General features: G+C 32.1%; 2 protein-coding genes across 6 annotated transcripts; one reads left to right on the top strand and one right to left on the bottom strand.

The window, feature by feature from the left end:
- The first annotated feature begins 3,063 nt into the window (after nt 1–3,063).
- Nucleotides 3,064–6,331, top strand: LOC127261291 (probable CDP-diacylglycerol--inositol 3-phosphatidyltransferase 2). Of its 5 annotated transcripts, none has more exons than XM_051289574.1 (12): nt 3,073–3,190; nt 3,562–3,608; nt 3,699–3,830; nt 3,929–4,013; nt 4,108–4,157; nt 4,373–4,412; nt 4,856–4,900; nt 4,972–5,037; nt 5,160–5,274; nt 5,349–5,405; nt 5,511–5,609; nt 5,956–6,331. In XM_051289574.1, the coding sequence occupies exons 3-12, from the start codon at nt 3,770–3,772 to the stop codon at nt 6,007–6,009; spliced, it is 672 nt and encodes a 223-aa protein (XP_051145531.1). In that variant the 5' UTR covers nt 3,073–3,190; nt 3,562–3,608; nt 3,699–3,769; the 3' UTR covers nt 6,010–6,331. The 5 variants fall into 5 exon arrangements, with proteins under 5 accessions (XP_051145530.1, XP_051145531.1, XP_051145532.1 ...); XM_051289577.1 differs by having other exon boundaries at nt 3,105–3,215; XM_051289573.1 differs by lacking the exon at nt 3,562–3,608 and having other exon boundaries at nt 3,064–3,190; nt 3,609–3,830.
- Nucleotides 6,332–10,242: 3,911 nt separating this feature from the next.
- LOC127261250 (F-box/WD-40 repeat-containing protein At3g52030) lies at nt 10,243–15,159 on the bottom strand. The gene is made up of 9 exons (XM_051289504.1): nt 14,940–15,159; nt 14,535–14,738; nt 13,863–13,917; nt 13,420–13,518; nt 12,878–12,981; nt 12,217–12,306; nt 11,613–11,752; nt 11,143–11,230; nt 10,243–10,890 (listed from the first exon to the last, which is right to left on the bottom strand). Exons 1-9 carry the CDS (start codon nt 15,101–15,103, stop codon nt 10,512–10,514), a joined length of 1,323 nt encoding a protein of 440 aa, XP_051145461.1. The 5' UTR covers nt 15,104–15,159; the 3' UTR covers nt 10,243–10,511.
- Between the last annotated feature and the right edge of the window lie 1,584 nt (nt 15,160–16,743).

Raw genomic sequence — 16,743 nt, 5'->3', positions numbered from 1 at the left:
AAATTGGCAAAAGAATATATATTTATTTTAAATATATGAAATTTGTTTTGCTTAATTTATTAATAATATTGACTCATTGAAAAGATGTAACATGGTTATATTAGAGTCTTCACATTTGTATTTTTTTTTTTTAAATGTTATCGTTGATATCAGATTCTATGGAAAATTTTATATATTAATAATCTTATTACTAAAATGTATTTACATATAACAATAAAATATACATATGTTTTATGTTAAAATGGAGAAAATATATAATATTGGGTCTCCTCGTGCAAAAAAAATTTTGAAATTGCGATTTATAAAAATAATATTTTATATTTTTTACACAATTTTGCTATATGATACACAAAAAATAAATTTAAACAAAATATCAATTTTTATTACAAAAAAAGTCAAAAATATAAATTATTTTATTTTGGTCCGTCTTGTAACAAAATATTTATTTTCTTTTTTAAGTAATTATTATCTACCTAACACTACAAATATCATTTCAAATTACAATATATTACACAAATGTTATTACATTTATATCATACAATACTAATAGGGTTAAATTGGGTTTTTTATCTTTATTTCTACTTTATCCCAATATAATACTAATATTTTTAAAACTTAATACAAAAAACAAATAGATATATAAATATGGGAACGAGGGAGTATAATAAATTATAATCTTAAATTTAATTGAGTCTTATCCAACAAATTAAATAGTTTGGACAATTTTAAATGCGAGAGGAATCTTCAAATAAATGTGGATATGCTTACTAAATATTGCACTAGTCTTGAGGTTTGTTTCTTTACCCTTAAAACTTCGTATCTCTGCTATTTTTAGATTCTGTGTTTTCTAAAAAATATATATATATATATAATTTCTCTTTTAAAAAGCATTATATTATATATTATTTTAATATTAAAGTCAAATTAAATTTTTTTCAAACTAATAAAAAAGAAACGTACTTTTAGTATCCATGTTGTCATTTATGCATTTTATATATTTCATGTCACTTTTCTAATTGGAAAAAAAATTACAAGTTTTAAATTTACTTTATATTTTGAATTTACATTTAAAAAAAAAAAAAATAGATTAATTAATTATTTAATTTTAATATATAATTATCTTTGCTATAGTAAATTCATTCATTAATATATTCTTGATCATTTACTAATTTAATTCTTTCCTAAATTATTGTATTTATAATAATCTAAATGAGGTACTGAGAATGAGAAAGTATATAATATTATCATTACTAAATATTTTGTTATATCATATTTGTATATTTTTATGTAATATACTTCATTTGATTAGATAAAAATATTACTCTTTTTTTTTTTTTTTACTATAGATACAATCATTTAGAAAATATATAATTAGTAAATAATTAAAAATGTATCGGTGAAAGTAATTATCATATAATAAAAATAGTTATATAGTATCTTCGTCCACCGTCAATCTATCTATTTACTTTTTGCACGTTAATCTTTGAATATTAATTATTATATCAAAATATATTACAAATTAAAGAAAAACGAAAGCAATACTTTTATTGGTGTCTTATAATACTAATGTAATGATATTTGTACAAAAAATTATACAAATATAAGGATATTTTTAATGTTAAAAATAATGACGCCAAATGCAAATGGATAGATTGGGGGTGGACAGAGGTAGTATTAAAATTAAGATAATTGATTAGTTTAGTTGAAAAAAAATTAAAATTTTAAATAAAAATAAAATAAAATGAGACTAAAGTATATAATTTGTTTTTAAAAAATAAAAGTGATAAAATAAGTGGAATAAACTAAAAATGGACACGCCAAGTGAGACAGAATGAATAATATTTATTTTCATGTATAAATATTAAAAAATATAGTACTCCTTATGTCCCGTAGATGATTTGTTTTATTTTGTCCATCTCATAATGTATGATTTTCTTTTATTATTATTATTTTTTTATGTTTTTAATAAATTTATTCATCTCTCATCCGAGGAATTTGGAGGTTCTTCTTTCCTGTTGATGCGCGCCTCTTCCCTTGATGTTTCTACTGTTTGATTGCTCGATTTGTGCCTTCTTGGTCGTTCACAGTGTACTTTGTCTGCGATGTCGTTTAGGCTTTAATTTCGTCAATGTTTCCTTAAATTAGGATTCGGGTTTGCGTGTTACTGAGAATAGGGTAACCTAAGTCCGAAATGTTTTATTCTGTTCGGGTTCGGGTTCGGGTTCGGGTTCGGGTTCGGATTGTTTATTTAAGGAAACAATGTTTTATTCATATTTATTCTTATATATTGTTTTATTCCCTTTGGGTTCGGGTTTATAATTTCCTTATATTAGGGTTCGGATTTGCGTGTTAATTTCGTCAATTTTTCCTTAGATTATGGTTCGGTATCGGTTCGGTTTAATAATAGAGTAACCTGAGTCCAAAATATTTTATTCCGTAATAAGTCGAAATTTTCTTTATAATTTTGATCGATATTGATTTGGTTAGTGAGAATACTGCTTAGGGATTAGGAATAACAGATTAAAACAATATAATTATAAAAATATAAAAATAAATATGACACATAATATACAATGGTCTGCATTTTTATTTTTTAAAAAATAATTTATTTCTCAATTTTCACTCTCAATCTTCTGACTTTATTATCCGTAAAAAAATATTTTTATTTCAATATTTGATTGAAGGTTTGAGTTTTGAATTAAAAAAAATTAAATTCGAACAGTTACATATGATATAAACAGGAATTAAAACAATATTTTAAATATAAAATAAATATTTAATACCCTATTTTTGTATTATTTAATAAAATAACACTCATCATTTAATTTAAGTTCGGCTCGGCCCACTTTAACCGTATAGTATATTCTTACAAGAGCTTGATCCAAAGCCTTTAACATAGAACCCACCTAAGCTCAATCATTAAAGACCATTGTAGCCCAAATACACGAACCGAAATCGAACCGTCGAACTACGGTTTCGGTTCGAACCGCTTCCGATTTCGGGTTGAACCGTGACATTCGGTTCGAAAACGTTGGGCAAGTCTTGTGCAGAATACTTGTATTAATTAATTAACTAAAATAGATAAAATACAGGAGTTTTTATTCTTCGAAACTTTCGAGGGTTCTTCGTCATTCCTACGTTTCACTTCCGATTCCCACTAGCTTCGCTATCTTTGCTCTGCAATGATGAGGTGTGTTTGGTAGCCATCGTATTTTGTGAGTGTATATCCTTTCTATTTCAGTTTTTGGGGACTTCAATTTATCGTGTTTGTTATGTGAATGGGCGTGGATGAGATTTTGATTGCATGATTTGGAATAGGAAGGGAATAATCGGATGCTAGGCTGTTTGTATTAATCACTTTGCTGGAGTTTTCGCGATAGCTATGTAAATTTGTATTGTGCTTCCCTTTTTAAGGGAGATTTATGGCGGTGTATTATGGAGACAGTTTTGGATCAGAACATTCAACATAGTGTGATTCGTTTATGAGAGTGCAATTTCTGCTAACGAAGTTTGATTTATTTATTTATTTATTTTTTCTTTTACGCGTGCTTATTGAATCAGTTGCCTGGAAGATTAGCTGGTAAAGGATTCGATTCCTTTCGTGACAGGTGAGAAATAGAAATTGGCTGCTTTCTTTACACTTTCTCCCCTAAAGTTTTCTGAAGAGTGGGCTACGGTGTTGGGCAATGATTCATCAGAAATAAAAGATCTAATGCGATCGTAGCTGTTTTAAAAATCTTGTGACGAAAATTACCTTTGGAATTTGGCAATGGCGGAGAAATCAAAACCAAGTACCTTGACGGTTTATCTCTATGTCCCTAACATTATTGGTATGTCTTTATTAGCAGTTAATAATATATTCCTAATTTACCAATGTGAAATTATACAGGTTTATGTAATTGATCTTGTGCCATTCATCTCTTCTTAGGTTATATAAGAGTGCTATTGAATTGCTACGCATTTTCTGTATGCTTCCAGAATAAATATCTGTTTGCTGTTTTATATTTTGTCAGGTGAGTAAATTTTGCTACTTATTTTTCATCAATTTCTCTATCTATGCTTGGATATGTCGAGACTGTTTATTTGGTTCACAATTCTGTTTTCCAGCTTTGTATGTGATGCGTTGGATGGTTGGTTTGCACGCAAGTTAAATCAAGGTCAGGGTTTTGAATCTCCCTTTACAATTTACATAACAAGCTGTAGGAAATGTGGGCATTGGTTAACTTGTTTACTTATCAACCTAAAGGCTAAAAAATTGAAGAACTGCCTCGGAAGTGTAATTCAATAATCAATAATCAATTGGATGGAATAGGAGTAGTCTAGCATACTGAGTACCTGTATTAATTATGTTGCCTTACTCTGTTCATTTTAGTTTCGACATTTGGTGCTGTTCTGGACATGGTTACCGACAGGTACACATTATTTCTTTCTTTGTTTGTCCTCACTTTTGCGTCCCTCATTTTGATCACTTTGTCTCACTTTGGTTCATTAGCCTCTGAACTAAAGAATGTTGCATCATTTCTGAAGAGGAAATCCATTTTTTTTTTTTTTTTTTTTTTTTCTGGCAATGTTTTTCAGTCATTTGTGTGTAGAGTAAAAATATGAGTTAGGAATACCCTTTTTGCAAATATGTTTGCTGACCACCGTCCACATGAAACGGCTTGGGGGAAGACATCATTGGAAAGGCACAACAGATCACTTTCTTTTTTTTTTCCTAGGACCAAAGTGACACAAGTGACCAATTTGAGAGGAACCCAAAAAGTAGTTAATAATTACTTTATGCATTTTTTTCTTAAATCTCATTGCCCCATTTCCCTTGTTAACAGTTTATTTTGGTTATTGTGATTTATTTCAGGATAAGCACTACTTGTTTGTTGGCCATACTATCCCAAGTTTATAGGTGATTTGCTTTTAGTATAGTTAATTCTGATTGCTATTAACATATGATAGATACCCTGTGATATTTTCCAGGCCAGGGCTGATATTCCTGTCACTGCTAGCTTTAGATATTGCCAGCCATTGGTTGCAAATGTATAGGTACACACATATTTCGGTACTTTTGTTAATCTCAGCAAACAGGTTTTCGTTAAAATTAGATGTGTTTTGATATTTTGCTCTTTGAGTTTTGATTTATTGATATACTTGGTCTTCTGCAATAGTTCCTTCCTTTCTGGGAAATCTAGTCATAAGGATGTGAAAGATAGCAGCAGTTGGCTATTCAAGCTTTACTATGGCAATCGAAAATTCATGGGTTACTGCTGTGTATCCTGTGAGGTGAATATTAACTATACCAGCAATTAGTTCTGATTCGTCTATCTTGCTAAAGACCTTTATTTTATCACTTGCAGGTTCTTTATATTCTTTTATTTCTTCTAGCCAAAAATCCAACAGAGAATCTCACCGAAGTAAGTCCCCTTTGCTTGATTATGGCATACCTTTTTGGTCAAAAAATTAAATTAACTTTCAAAACTCCCCGGCTGTTTTACTTTACCATGTTAACTTTATCTCAGGTTTTGGTAAATGCTGGTACAGAAAGCATGCTTTATTTGAGTTTACTTGCTGTAAGCATCTTTGGGTGGGCGATCAAGCAACTAGTTAATGTTATACAGGTGATGAATTATAGTACCTCAGTGGCATCCTCCAGTCTTGCTTTTAATTGACTGTTTCTTCAACCGTTATGGCGTTGTTTGTTGTGATGTTTGTTTTACCTTAGCTGTACAAATGTCTTGACAAGTAATCCTAGAGCATGATTAACTTCAACTGTACAACATTTTTTCTGGAGATGCATTCTGTCTTTATATTTGCAGTCTACTTCGAATAGGCCAAAAATTCGATTCTCATTTTTCATTTTTTGTTTCTTAAATATCCGAATATTTATAAATGGTGTGCACCCTTTCCATGGATGAGTTTTGATCTTGTTTCTTAATATTTGGGAATCTCTCTTTTGCTACACAGATGAAGACGGCTGCAGATGCCTGTATACTCTATGACATTGGCAAAAAGCAGTGAGACAAACATGGTTAAGCACATTTGCGAATGCATGGAATCTGCGTTTGGTTTCAATGGTTGAACACGTATCATTTGCACCCATAGCTGAACAAGGTTTGGTTTCTTTCAGTGGAGGATCATCACTGAACTTGATGTTAAAGTTGAAGGGGATAACCTCCCCTTCAACAAACTCTTAACTTGTCGGCATGTTTTCAGTCATAGCCTCTTGGACACTGTAAGTGTGATTCACCTTCCTCAGCATTACTTTTTTGGTGTGTTGGATTTTATTTTCGTCGATTTTTGTACAAAATATTTGTGGGGTTTTATTTTGGTGGTTTTGATATTGCTACTTGCATGCATCATCAATTAATTGGTAATGTTAATGTTAAGTTTTGAACTGGTTCAAGCTTGAAAGGTATATTAGCCATTCAGTGTACGTAGGAGTTATTTGTTTAGTTTAATCGCTATGCTCCCAATCACTTCTTATTTAGCTGTTCAAACATCCAAATGGGAATAGAATAAGCCCATTTTCCAATTATTAGTTGGGAACACATCTGTTCTTGATTATTTAGGGTCTATTTATTTATATAAAAAATATTTTTAAATATTAATCATATACAATACTCTTTTAAAAAATAAATTATCACCTCAAATATATGTAGGATTTATTTGGTTTGAGTTTATTTATTTAAATAGCATTTTAAATTTTGATGTGATGAAAAAATTACTTTTATTAAAAATCATAACGATGGCATGATAATAAAAATGAAATAAGGTAAAAGAATATTGTTTTTGATAAAATATTATATCAAATATTCGGGAAAAGATCCACCACTTATTTATATTTTCATTATTGTAATAATATATAAATATAATTATACTTGTATACCTTGCTTTGTACTCCTTATACTCCACTAAATTATATTTATAATAGTATAAGCATCAGCCCAACTAGTTGGCTACAGTATAATAATAATATTAATAAAATTAGCGTGTAAGAAAAGTTGACTATTCAAAAGCGATTGGTGAGCAAAAGGTTGTTCTAGTCAAAATTGACCGAACAAGTCCATTTTAGTACAGTAAAAGCCGCAAAATCAGCCGAGCCGAGCCGAGCCGACCGATGAAGTTGAAATTCTAGCCGTTTGTTCTTCTGGCGCTGCATGAGTGCAGGGCATCAACTACTAATCAATTAGCTGTTACGCGGCTCCACGGCATCCAAATTCCAATAATAATAGTATTAAATTATTAGTATTTCTAGTTATTATAAAAAAAAATAAATACTAACATTAAATTATGTAGGGTGTGTTTGTTTTATTATTTTTATATGAAATATAGAGATTTATGTCATAATAATAAAATATTAAATATTTATAATATATTAATTTGTTTGAAAGAATTTGTTAAAATGTTTTTGAAAAATAAACAAATACTTAGTACTTGGTATTTGAATTCCACTAATCCAAACAACCCACTTGCTTACACCTACGCTACGTACATACCAAAATAAAATAAACCCAACGATCCCATTCCTTTGTACCTTTTGATTTTATTTCAAAATAATAATAATAAATCCATGATTATGGCTTATGGAATTGTTTACATTATTTTCAAAGCCATATTGTGAATGTTTGAAGTTTGGTTTCATATGTATATTTTTTTTAGTAGTTAAGAATTAATCAGTAAAAAAAATAATTTTAGAGAAATTAGGAATTTTAGGAGAAATATGAAAAGTGAATAATGTAATAATAAAAATAATTATAAATTTTAAAATAATTAAATAATTTAATTAAAATTAATAAAATATAATTATTAAAAAAACAAATTATATGGAAAAAATATATATATATTTCTTTTTTAATTTATCAAGATTTATGGACAGAATCAATTGTATGGCGAATGAATAGAATAATCAAATCCCAACACAAATCATTAAACAATTGCAAAGCAAAGAAATCAAAAGAACAGTGAATTCATTCCTTCGAATCGAGCAAGTCTCTTCCAAAACACAAAGAATCATTTAAAACAAATAATAATAATAAAAAAAAGCTAAAGCCTCAGGCAACAGTATACAGAATGAGATCCGCTTTGTCAACAATCCTACAGGCAACAGACTTAGACTCCGGCGATTTCGCCGCCATCTCCGCCGGATCCACGGATCTTCCGTTGTGGTGTGCGACGTCATCCTGGCCGGGGGCCGGAGGATGGTAATACATCCGCGCAGTCTGCGGACAGTGAGAGTGAAATCTGCAAGCCATTCGCACACCTGCGTCAAGCAGCTCCATGTATTTCCCCATTACCGATGGATCTTCCTCGCCTCACAAGATTTTTCTCAAAATTGCGAAGAAATCTTAAACGAATGAGTTATTGCTGGTTAGATAGAACCTAGAAGAGATGAGTTTCCCACGGCCAAGGATTTTTTCTGGCTCCCATTAAAGGGGAGAAGAGAAGATTTTGGAATTAGGGTTGTTTTAAAAACTGCGCTTTCCAACTGGGGTTTATATGCATATATATATATATATATACATACAGGTTTTTGTATGTATATACGCTCTTTCCACGAGATTTCTTTCTTTCTCTCCAATTATATATTTGCTTTCGTGCCCTTGCTTTCTATGTGATTTGCATTCTAGTCCTTTTGCGTGTTTTTGTAGACAACAATTGAACATATAGTATTATTATTTATAGTAGGTAATTATTATTTGAATATGCCAACTAAATTAGGTGATCATCAAATCAAAAACTTTAATTATTTTGATTTTATATTTTTTTTATAAAATATTTTATGATATATTATTTTAATATTAAATTCAAAACAAAATCATAAGAAATACTCGTGTGTATATATATATATATATAAATAAGTCTGACTTCATATTTAATAATGTAACTACATAACTCAAAATTTTCGCCATTACATAAGTTATGTTTGTTTGTTAGTTTAGAAATCAGATATTGAATTTTAAATATCAAAATTTTAATTTTAAATAATTGATGGATTTGATATTTTAAATTATTTTAAATTACTTTTTGATTCGCTTTGATATAGAATTGAGTTCAATAAGTGGTAAGGTTTGAATTGTAAAATTTTTGATTTAAAATGATTTTCTCTTTTTTTTTTTTATATATATATTATTTTAAATAAAATATACATTAAATAATAATAATAATAATAATAATAATAATAATAATAATAATAATAATCTGAATGTGGTCCCCTATTAATCTAATTAATCCTGACCGTCCAAATACCTTTATTATAATATTTTCAAAATTTCCCTTTCTTTCAATATTAATATTAATGAAAAAAATAATACAGAAACGACGTACGATGAGCCGCGTCAAGTTTCCGCCGTAAAAGATTCTCTCTTACAGGAAAAGATAATTATAATAAAAACTGAAAAAGTTTTCTCCTTATTAAAAATGTGGAATATTTGCAGGGACCATGTACTTTTGTAATAACTCAATTGCCCCTTGGGTTTCTCAAAACTCCAAAAAGTACCATTTATATCATAAAGGAACATATTTACCTGAAAGTTCTGGCATTGACCTTCTAATTTTTTTAAAAAATAAACATTAAATTCAATTTTTTTTTTTTTACAAAATATCACCTACTATCTGTTTAAAACATTAGAGACATTTCTAAAGAAAAACATTAGGGACTTTTGTTTACCCAATACTTTTTAGAATTTTCATGCAATTCATTTTTTTTTAAAAAAAATATCATACTCACTTCACATATTAATTTACTTTTTGCGTATTTAAATATTAATTATTATATCAAAATATATTATTAATAAAAAATAATAAAAAAATAATACTCTCTCTCCTGATGCAGAAAAGACAAAAATACCCTTTTAGTATTGTGTAATATAAAAGTAATAACATTTGTATAATATAATTTAAATTGAAAGAGTATTTATTATATTATGTAAATTTAGAGGTGGATTGGAGCCCCTCCCCCAAATTTTTGCACAACCCACTGCATTTTATGCAGTGGGTTGGAGTTGCCCTTAAAGGGCAAATCAAACACTCAATTTTTATTTATTTTATTATACTAAAATTTAATTTTACATTCAAACCATCATATCAATACATATTTATATCACATCAAACAACTATTTCAATTCAAAATTTTACTATTCAAAATCAAAAATCAAAATCAAAACATCACAGGTAAACACATCCTTAATTTTTTTACTATTTTCAAAATTTTCTACATCTCACAAAACTCATATTTAAATGGAGCCTCAATAATTTTTAAAACTCTTATCTAAAAATATTTCACACATATTTTTACAATATTCATCACCTATGCCAAATGTATGGGCCGTACATGTAGTAGGAGGAGCTGTGGTTTAACTTCCAGTATTGGGCAAAAAATTTAAAAAATTAGTGATGAATCAATCTTCAAATATCAGACAACTATAATAAAATTTTACTATATCATTAACTTATTGCAATACAGAAATACCCAATTTCAGATCACACATCAAACTGTAGGAAAATAATCTGGAATGGTCATATTATTTACCTCTGAACTTCCATACTCGGATGTGCTTGTTGCCATGGGCTGTGACAACTTTCTGCATTCCGACACACAGGCATGTTATAGGAGGCCGTGACGACGGCGTTAGGTATAGACGGTCCTGGTCATCCTCCGAAAGCCTTATAGCTTGTTTGTGCTCAATCGAGGGGTTCTGGTTTTTGCTAGTTGAGCGATGAGACGGGTTTCTGTTTTCGTCCACAATGTATCTGGAAATGATCTCTCCGCTGTCCTGGTCGATGACTCTTAACACACCGTCGATTCCTCCAATTACCAATGTTGATTTGTCATTCTGCAGGTGATGCATAGAGTAAATCACGTTTGGACTTACTCGTGTATCCCACAGGCGTCTCGATGTTCTGTAGGAAACCCAAGTTGATTTAACTATTTAGTTCACAAAAAAAAAAAAAATTCATACAAAAATCACTTATATTCAAAGTTGAAAGTAATGCTTTACAAAGGTAATAAAACCAAATTCTAGACTGCTCAAGACTAGTTCTGAACATTCATATATATATATATGTACACATATATATGCAAGTACTTACGGATAGAAGTAAACAAAGTGAACTAAACATTCTGAAGTTTCAAAGTAATCACGGACAGCATACCTCAGGTCCCAACAAGAAGCATGGCCAGCAGTAGATCCAGCAAATAGTAAATATGAGGCTGGATTGAAGCACAGACACTTTATACCATCTGCAAAAATGCAGAATCAGGGAAACAAGATTGACTTCTAACAATTATATTCCTATTTTTAAATTAAAGCAACAGCTGTGGCGGGAATAAAGGGAGCAAGCAAACTACTGCATTACAACTGGCTCCACATTAACCTTATGCATTCAGCAAATTGATCTCTACAACATTTCCAGAGTAAATTACTGTGCACATGGAACTTTTTCGAAAACTAATGTGACTGCCTAATGATATGAATTTCATTCTCTAAATAACTAGCAAAGAAATTAACCAGAGTTCTTGCATCCACCCCATAACTAGTATTCCAGAGATAAGTTGCAATATTATGCATAAATACTCATAAAAGATTAAGGATTCCAAGAAAAACCGGGATTTATCTAGAGACCTGCATAACTAGATGTGCGCAAGGTAGCCACTCGCTGATCTGAAGAAAGATCCGACATTGATATACCACCATGAGATGAGCCACTGATAATCAGTTGCTCATCAGTGTAAGATAAACACGATACGGAGCCAGGATGCATCCTGCCATAATATAAGAAGAAAAGTGCAATGTAAAGGGAACGAGCCAACTGCAGTTCATGGTAAGTAAATAAGATTGTTCCACAGCTCTGGAACATCTGATTTATTTATTTTATTTATTTATTATATGCAATAAAACTTTAAACCACAGGTTAACAAAGTGTTAACAATTGTCTTTGAATTATGCTGATGAGGGAGGGCCATCAATTCTATTGGCCGTTACAGAGCAGTTCATGTGTACAAGAAATTTATATAAGGAATGCCTGGTTCATGATCTTCCACAAGTCCCCACATTGGGAAATGATCTTATCCTTTACATAAATAACTATCTGGAAATATGTAATAGAAGCAGTACATACAGGGTAGTATAAAGGAAGAAGAAGCCAAGGTAAGACAAGACTTGAAAGTAATATAATTATGACTTGATGAAGGTAAAGGTTAGACTGAAATTTGACAAACATACATACTTGATTATTTGTGAAATCTTTCGGCTGTACATGTCATATATACGGACTTTCCCATCTTCACACCCAACTGCAGCCAGTGGGTCTACATAACTGCAAATGAGAATAAAGAGCCGTTTCAGCAAAACATATTTCTATCTCAATTTATGAAGAATAACAATTACTGTCCTTGCTGAAAGAATAATGTGTAAATAGGCTAAAAAGGTAATAAAACCTAACGCCCATTCGTTTGCAGAATTATCCCACGCATGTCAAGGTGTGTCATTTCCCATCATCCAGTCAATTAATTGTGTAGAGTGGTTTGCGATATTGCCTTATAAATCTCATCAAACATCATTCATCTTATACAAATGAACATGTAACTGTAGCTAGGTTCACTACACCCTTGACCCATCTAAATAGCTTGCTATAATCTCAGTGCCTCTCATAAATCATAATAATATTAAAGTTTCATATGAATTTTAGGAAAGAGAAAGGTAGAACTTAAAACAAATTGTTTGACCAAGAAAAGGTAAGACTGGTCCAGCTCATGATTCGAAAGATCAGAACTAATATAGTCCACATTTGGTAGTGGCTGTCAATCAATAAAAGAACTTAATCTCTACAGAATGTCATAGTTATATATTACAAGAATAGTTTGCAACTAGGATAAAGTATATCTCACCGCATACACAATCCACTTGTAAACAATCCATCACGAGAGGAAAATAGATCTCTAGTCCCAATGCGCCTCCATATACACATGCGAGTTCCCAAAAGACCAACAACCTTCAGGATCATAATCAAACAAGCCCAGAGGTGCCAGTTAGATTTCAAGCTAGACAAAGATCTAGCTAAGCAACATATAAATCTAAGGCAGGCTATTCTTTTCTAGTTTTCCAAGTAGTATATGGCAGGTGAAAAATCCTAAGTTTGGATCTCATGTTCCAGTCTCCTTAAACCCAAACATATCGAAAGTTTTTGTTAGCAGCACCTTACAATGATGATGACCATAGCAAGCAAGGAATAATTACATAAATGGTATCTTAGATCAACTGTTTGAAAAGAATGATTAGAATATCTAAAAAATAGTATATCAACACCTTGAAGACAGCAACTCAAAAATTGATCCCAGCAATCCAGGAACAAGAAGACACTACCACAACAATTTCAGAGCCTTATGCAAGCAAATGAAAATTGTACTGGCAGGAACAAGTTCACAGTTACCTTCCCTTCATCAAAATCAAAATCAATTAATGGCGCTTTATCAGGAAGACAATATTCATCCAACCCTTTGCAACTCTCTGCTGACCATAGGCGCATCACCTGCACTCATAGAGCTCCAAATGCCAGAGAGAATACACAAGTGAATTCGTCCAGTAATATTATGATCATCCAAGAACACATCCAGAAATGGAACAAAACTGGAAATAATAATGAGTTGAAAATTTGGAATGAAAATTATGTATCTGCTTGAGTACTTTATAATTTTCTATGTATAATTGTATATGTATATGTAACTACATTTTACTCTTTTAAATTAATTTTATCCAGCTTGTGCTATTGGTCACTTTGCTCAGTGAGAAGTACTGATGAAGATGAGGTTTCTCACAAGACATGAGAATGTGAGAAAATATTACACATGCAATGATAAACCAAACTTGTGCTACCTTGTCTCCAACACCAGTCAGAACCAAACCCATCTTCATTCTGCATTTGTTAAACCTGAAAGAGAACATGCAAGAAAGTAGAAAATTAAAAAACAACCTCATGAAGAACATCAAATGATGCATGCAATAATGATTTAGAAAGGACTAAAAGTTGTAAATGCATGATTAATAACCTCAAACATGTTGCACAAGCACAATGTTAAATATGTTAATATACTGGTCATAAAAAAGTAGACAAAGCTTTAGAATTAGAAGAATGATATAAATTTTAAAGATGTTTCTTGGAAATTAGGAGAACTACATATAAATGACAATGACCTTGACAATATGTAGACTTTCCATAGAATAAAGGTTTTTTAAGAGCCTGTGAAGGGCTTAATTCAAGGCAATAATACATAGTTGCACTAGAATATACATTTAATTTTATATTGGGAATGATACCACACCAAAGCTTGGACCATAGTTGCAAAAACAGCCCACAACACACTATGGAGTGCCAGTAAATTAAATAGAGATTTTCTATCAACATTTCACAAGATTAAACATTTAAAATTTTCTACAATTTTGTTTCTAAATCATTCAAGAACAGATTTTAAGTTCTCAAAAAAACTCAACATGAAAGGTCAGCTTAGAAGCTCAAGATCAAAACAAAGGAATGAATAGGTCATTTACCCTACCGAGTGACCTTTCCACTTAAAGACATCAACAGGACCTTGTTGCAAAGACAACCTTTGTCGTTCCATGGCCAATTGCTCCATCTGAAGATTTATTGATCTTTCAGAACACGTAGCTCCATCATGAAGGCCTGCAGATTCCAACTGTCGTTGCTTTTGATACTGTATTTGCAGCAACTTGAGTTTATTAATCGCCGCGCACCTTCAACAATTAAAGAACACACATAACATCTATTCACTGCATCGCACAACGATTCAGCTTGAAAATAAAGAAAGTAAAATCCACGCACTAAGCAATTTCCACCAGGTAATATATGCTAAACCATCATTTCACCTACAAAACTCCCCGAGAAAAACTTCACAACAAGTAGATAATGACTTTTACGTGCGTGCACAAGTGTACCATGATTTGCAGACGGCAGAACAGCGAATAAGTTGGACGAAGTCGAGAAAAGCGAAAATCATGCAAAGCACATCGTTTCCCAATGCATCAGCCTTAGTTGTTGAGGCGCTCCGCCGCTTCTGCGACGGCGGTGGATAGAGGGCCGCCGAAGCCGTCGGTTCCATGGCAGAAATTGTCCTCGCTTCTCTCTCGCTCGCGGACTTCCGGTGCAAAAGCAATCCAGAGCCGTTTGTATGATGATCTGGGCTCCAATAATTCGGGCCGGGCCTTGAAGAATTGCATGAGTACGGATTATAAGGGCTTAAATGGGCCGAACTATGTGGGCTAGGACCTTAAGTGTTGTATAGGCTGGGCTGGATTTAATTGGGCTGTCTAGGTTTAATTGGTTGGGCCCATTAAGGAGTGGGGCTGAACCGACAGAATTGGGATGGCATGTGCTCATTTGGGCTGGACACGTGTATTTATTTATTCATTTTTCCAAAGATTGCTTTAAATTATTCAATATAATTATAATTTAATTATTTAGGCATAATTTAAGTAAATTAAGATGGTATTGTTCTGCATTTTGATGTATAAGAATAATTCTTTTTTTTTTTTTTTATATATCTATTTAAATAAAAGGGTATTTCAAATTATTAATATTGTATTTCAAACATATACTTAAATACTATTTCAACTCAATTTTTAATTATTTCTAATAAATCTAAAAAAGACACACAAATGCTTAGTTTATAACAAAATATTATTTTCTATTTAAACTTTTACTATTATTACACTAATATAAAATGTCAAAATACTTCTAAAATACATCTTAATACACTCTATAATTATTACTGAACCGTCGAAGGTAGTTGTGTATCTGCAAACAGCACATTGCAGCTGATGATATATATACATTCATTATATATAGATGGATAATTAATTAAGTGAAATAAAATAAAGTAAATAATTAATTATTAACCATGGATCCAAGCAAAAGGGTTGTTGTAGAGTGTCTTGCCATCACTGTTACACTATAGAATCCTTGTTACAGGTACTCTTTTTTCTAAACGATCAAAATTACTGGACTTCTCGCGTTGACGCGGGTTCGTCGGCGCCCGTGCGCGAATCCTCGTTCGCAACATACGGCTGGACGGCGGGTCCGTGAACGGCAAACAAGATCGTCGTTCTCGGTTTTTTGCCGTGACGTGCATCGCAGGAAATCCATTTTTGCTGCATACAAATTCACAAAAATCCGCGCAGGAGTTTTTTGGGGCGCCCACTCTGTCTCGCTGGACGGCCTGACCGGCATTCGTACGTCGGGTCACGAATTCGTTGTTGTCTGCCGCGCAGACATCGACAACGACTCTTTCGGAGGTTCAACTACAGAGTCGTTATTACGAGTACTCTTTTCTCTAAACGATCAAACATACTGGACTTTTCGCGTTGACGCGGGTTCGTCGGAGCCCGTGCGCGAATCCTCGTTCGCAAGATACGGCTGGACGACGGGACCGTGAACGGCGTACAAGGTCGTCGTTCTCGATTTTTCGCTGTGACGTGCATCGCAGGAAATCCATTTTTGCTGCCTACAAATTCATAAAAATCCGCGCAGGAGTTTTTTGGGGCGCCCACTCTGTCTCGCTGGACGGTCTAACCGGTATTCGTTCGTCGGGTCACGAATACGCTGTTGTTTGCTGGCGCAGACATCGAGAACGATCCTTTCGCAGGTTACACTATAGAATCCTTGTTACGAGTACTCTTTTCTCTAAACGATCAAACTTATTGGACTTCTCGCGTTGACGCGGGTTCGTCGGCGCCCGTGCGC

Source organism: Andrographis paniculata, unplaced genomic scaffold (genome assembly GCF_009805555.1).
Source record: "Andrographis paniculata isolate CXL003 unplaced genomic scaffold, ASM980555v1 Contig62END, whole genome shotgun sequence".
Classification (NCBI taxonomy): domain Eukaryota; kingdom Viridiplantae; phylum Streptophyta; class Magnoliopsida; order Lamiales; family Acanthaceae; genus Andrographis; species Andrographis paniculata.
The sequence above is the reverse complement of the archived record's forward strand: the minus strand, read 5'-3'. Positions and strand labels throughout refer to the sequence as shown.

Excerpts from the sequence above, each read along its gene's own strand:
- LOC127261291 (XM_051289573.1), top strand. The coding sequence starts at position 3,770 with ATGGCGGAGAAATCAAAACCAAGTACCTTGACGGTTTATCTCTATGTC. Across the intron at positions 3,831-3,928 it reads CTATGTCCCTAACATTATTG|GTTATATAAGAGTGCTATTG; the intron begins GTATGTCTTTAT and ends ATCTCTTCTTAG. Across the intron at positions 5,406-5,510 it reads CAACAGAGAATCTCACCGAA|GTTTTGGTAAATGCTGGTAC; the intron begins GTAAGTCCCCTT and ends ACTTTATCTCAG.
- LOC127261250 (XM_051289504.1), bottom strand. The coding sequence starts at position 15,103 with ATGGAACCGACGGCTTCGGCGGCCCTCTATCCACCGCCGTCGCAGAAG. Across the intron at positions 13,918-14,534 it reads TGGAAAGGTCACTCGGTAGG|GTTTAACAAATGCAGAATGA; the intron begins GTAAATGACCTA and ends GTTCTCTTTCAG. Across the intron at positions 13,519-13,862 it reads TGACTGGTGTTGGAGACAAG|GTGATGCGCCTATGGTCAGC; the intron begins GTAGCACAAGTT and ends CTATGAGTGCAG.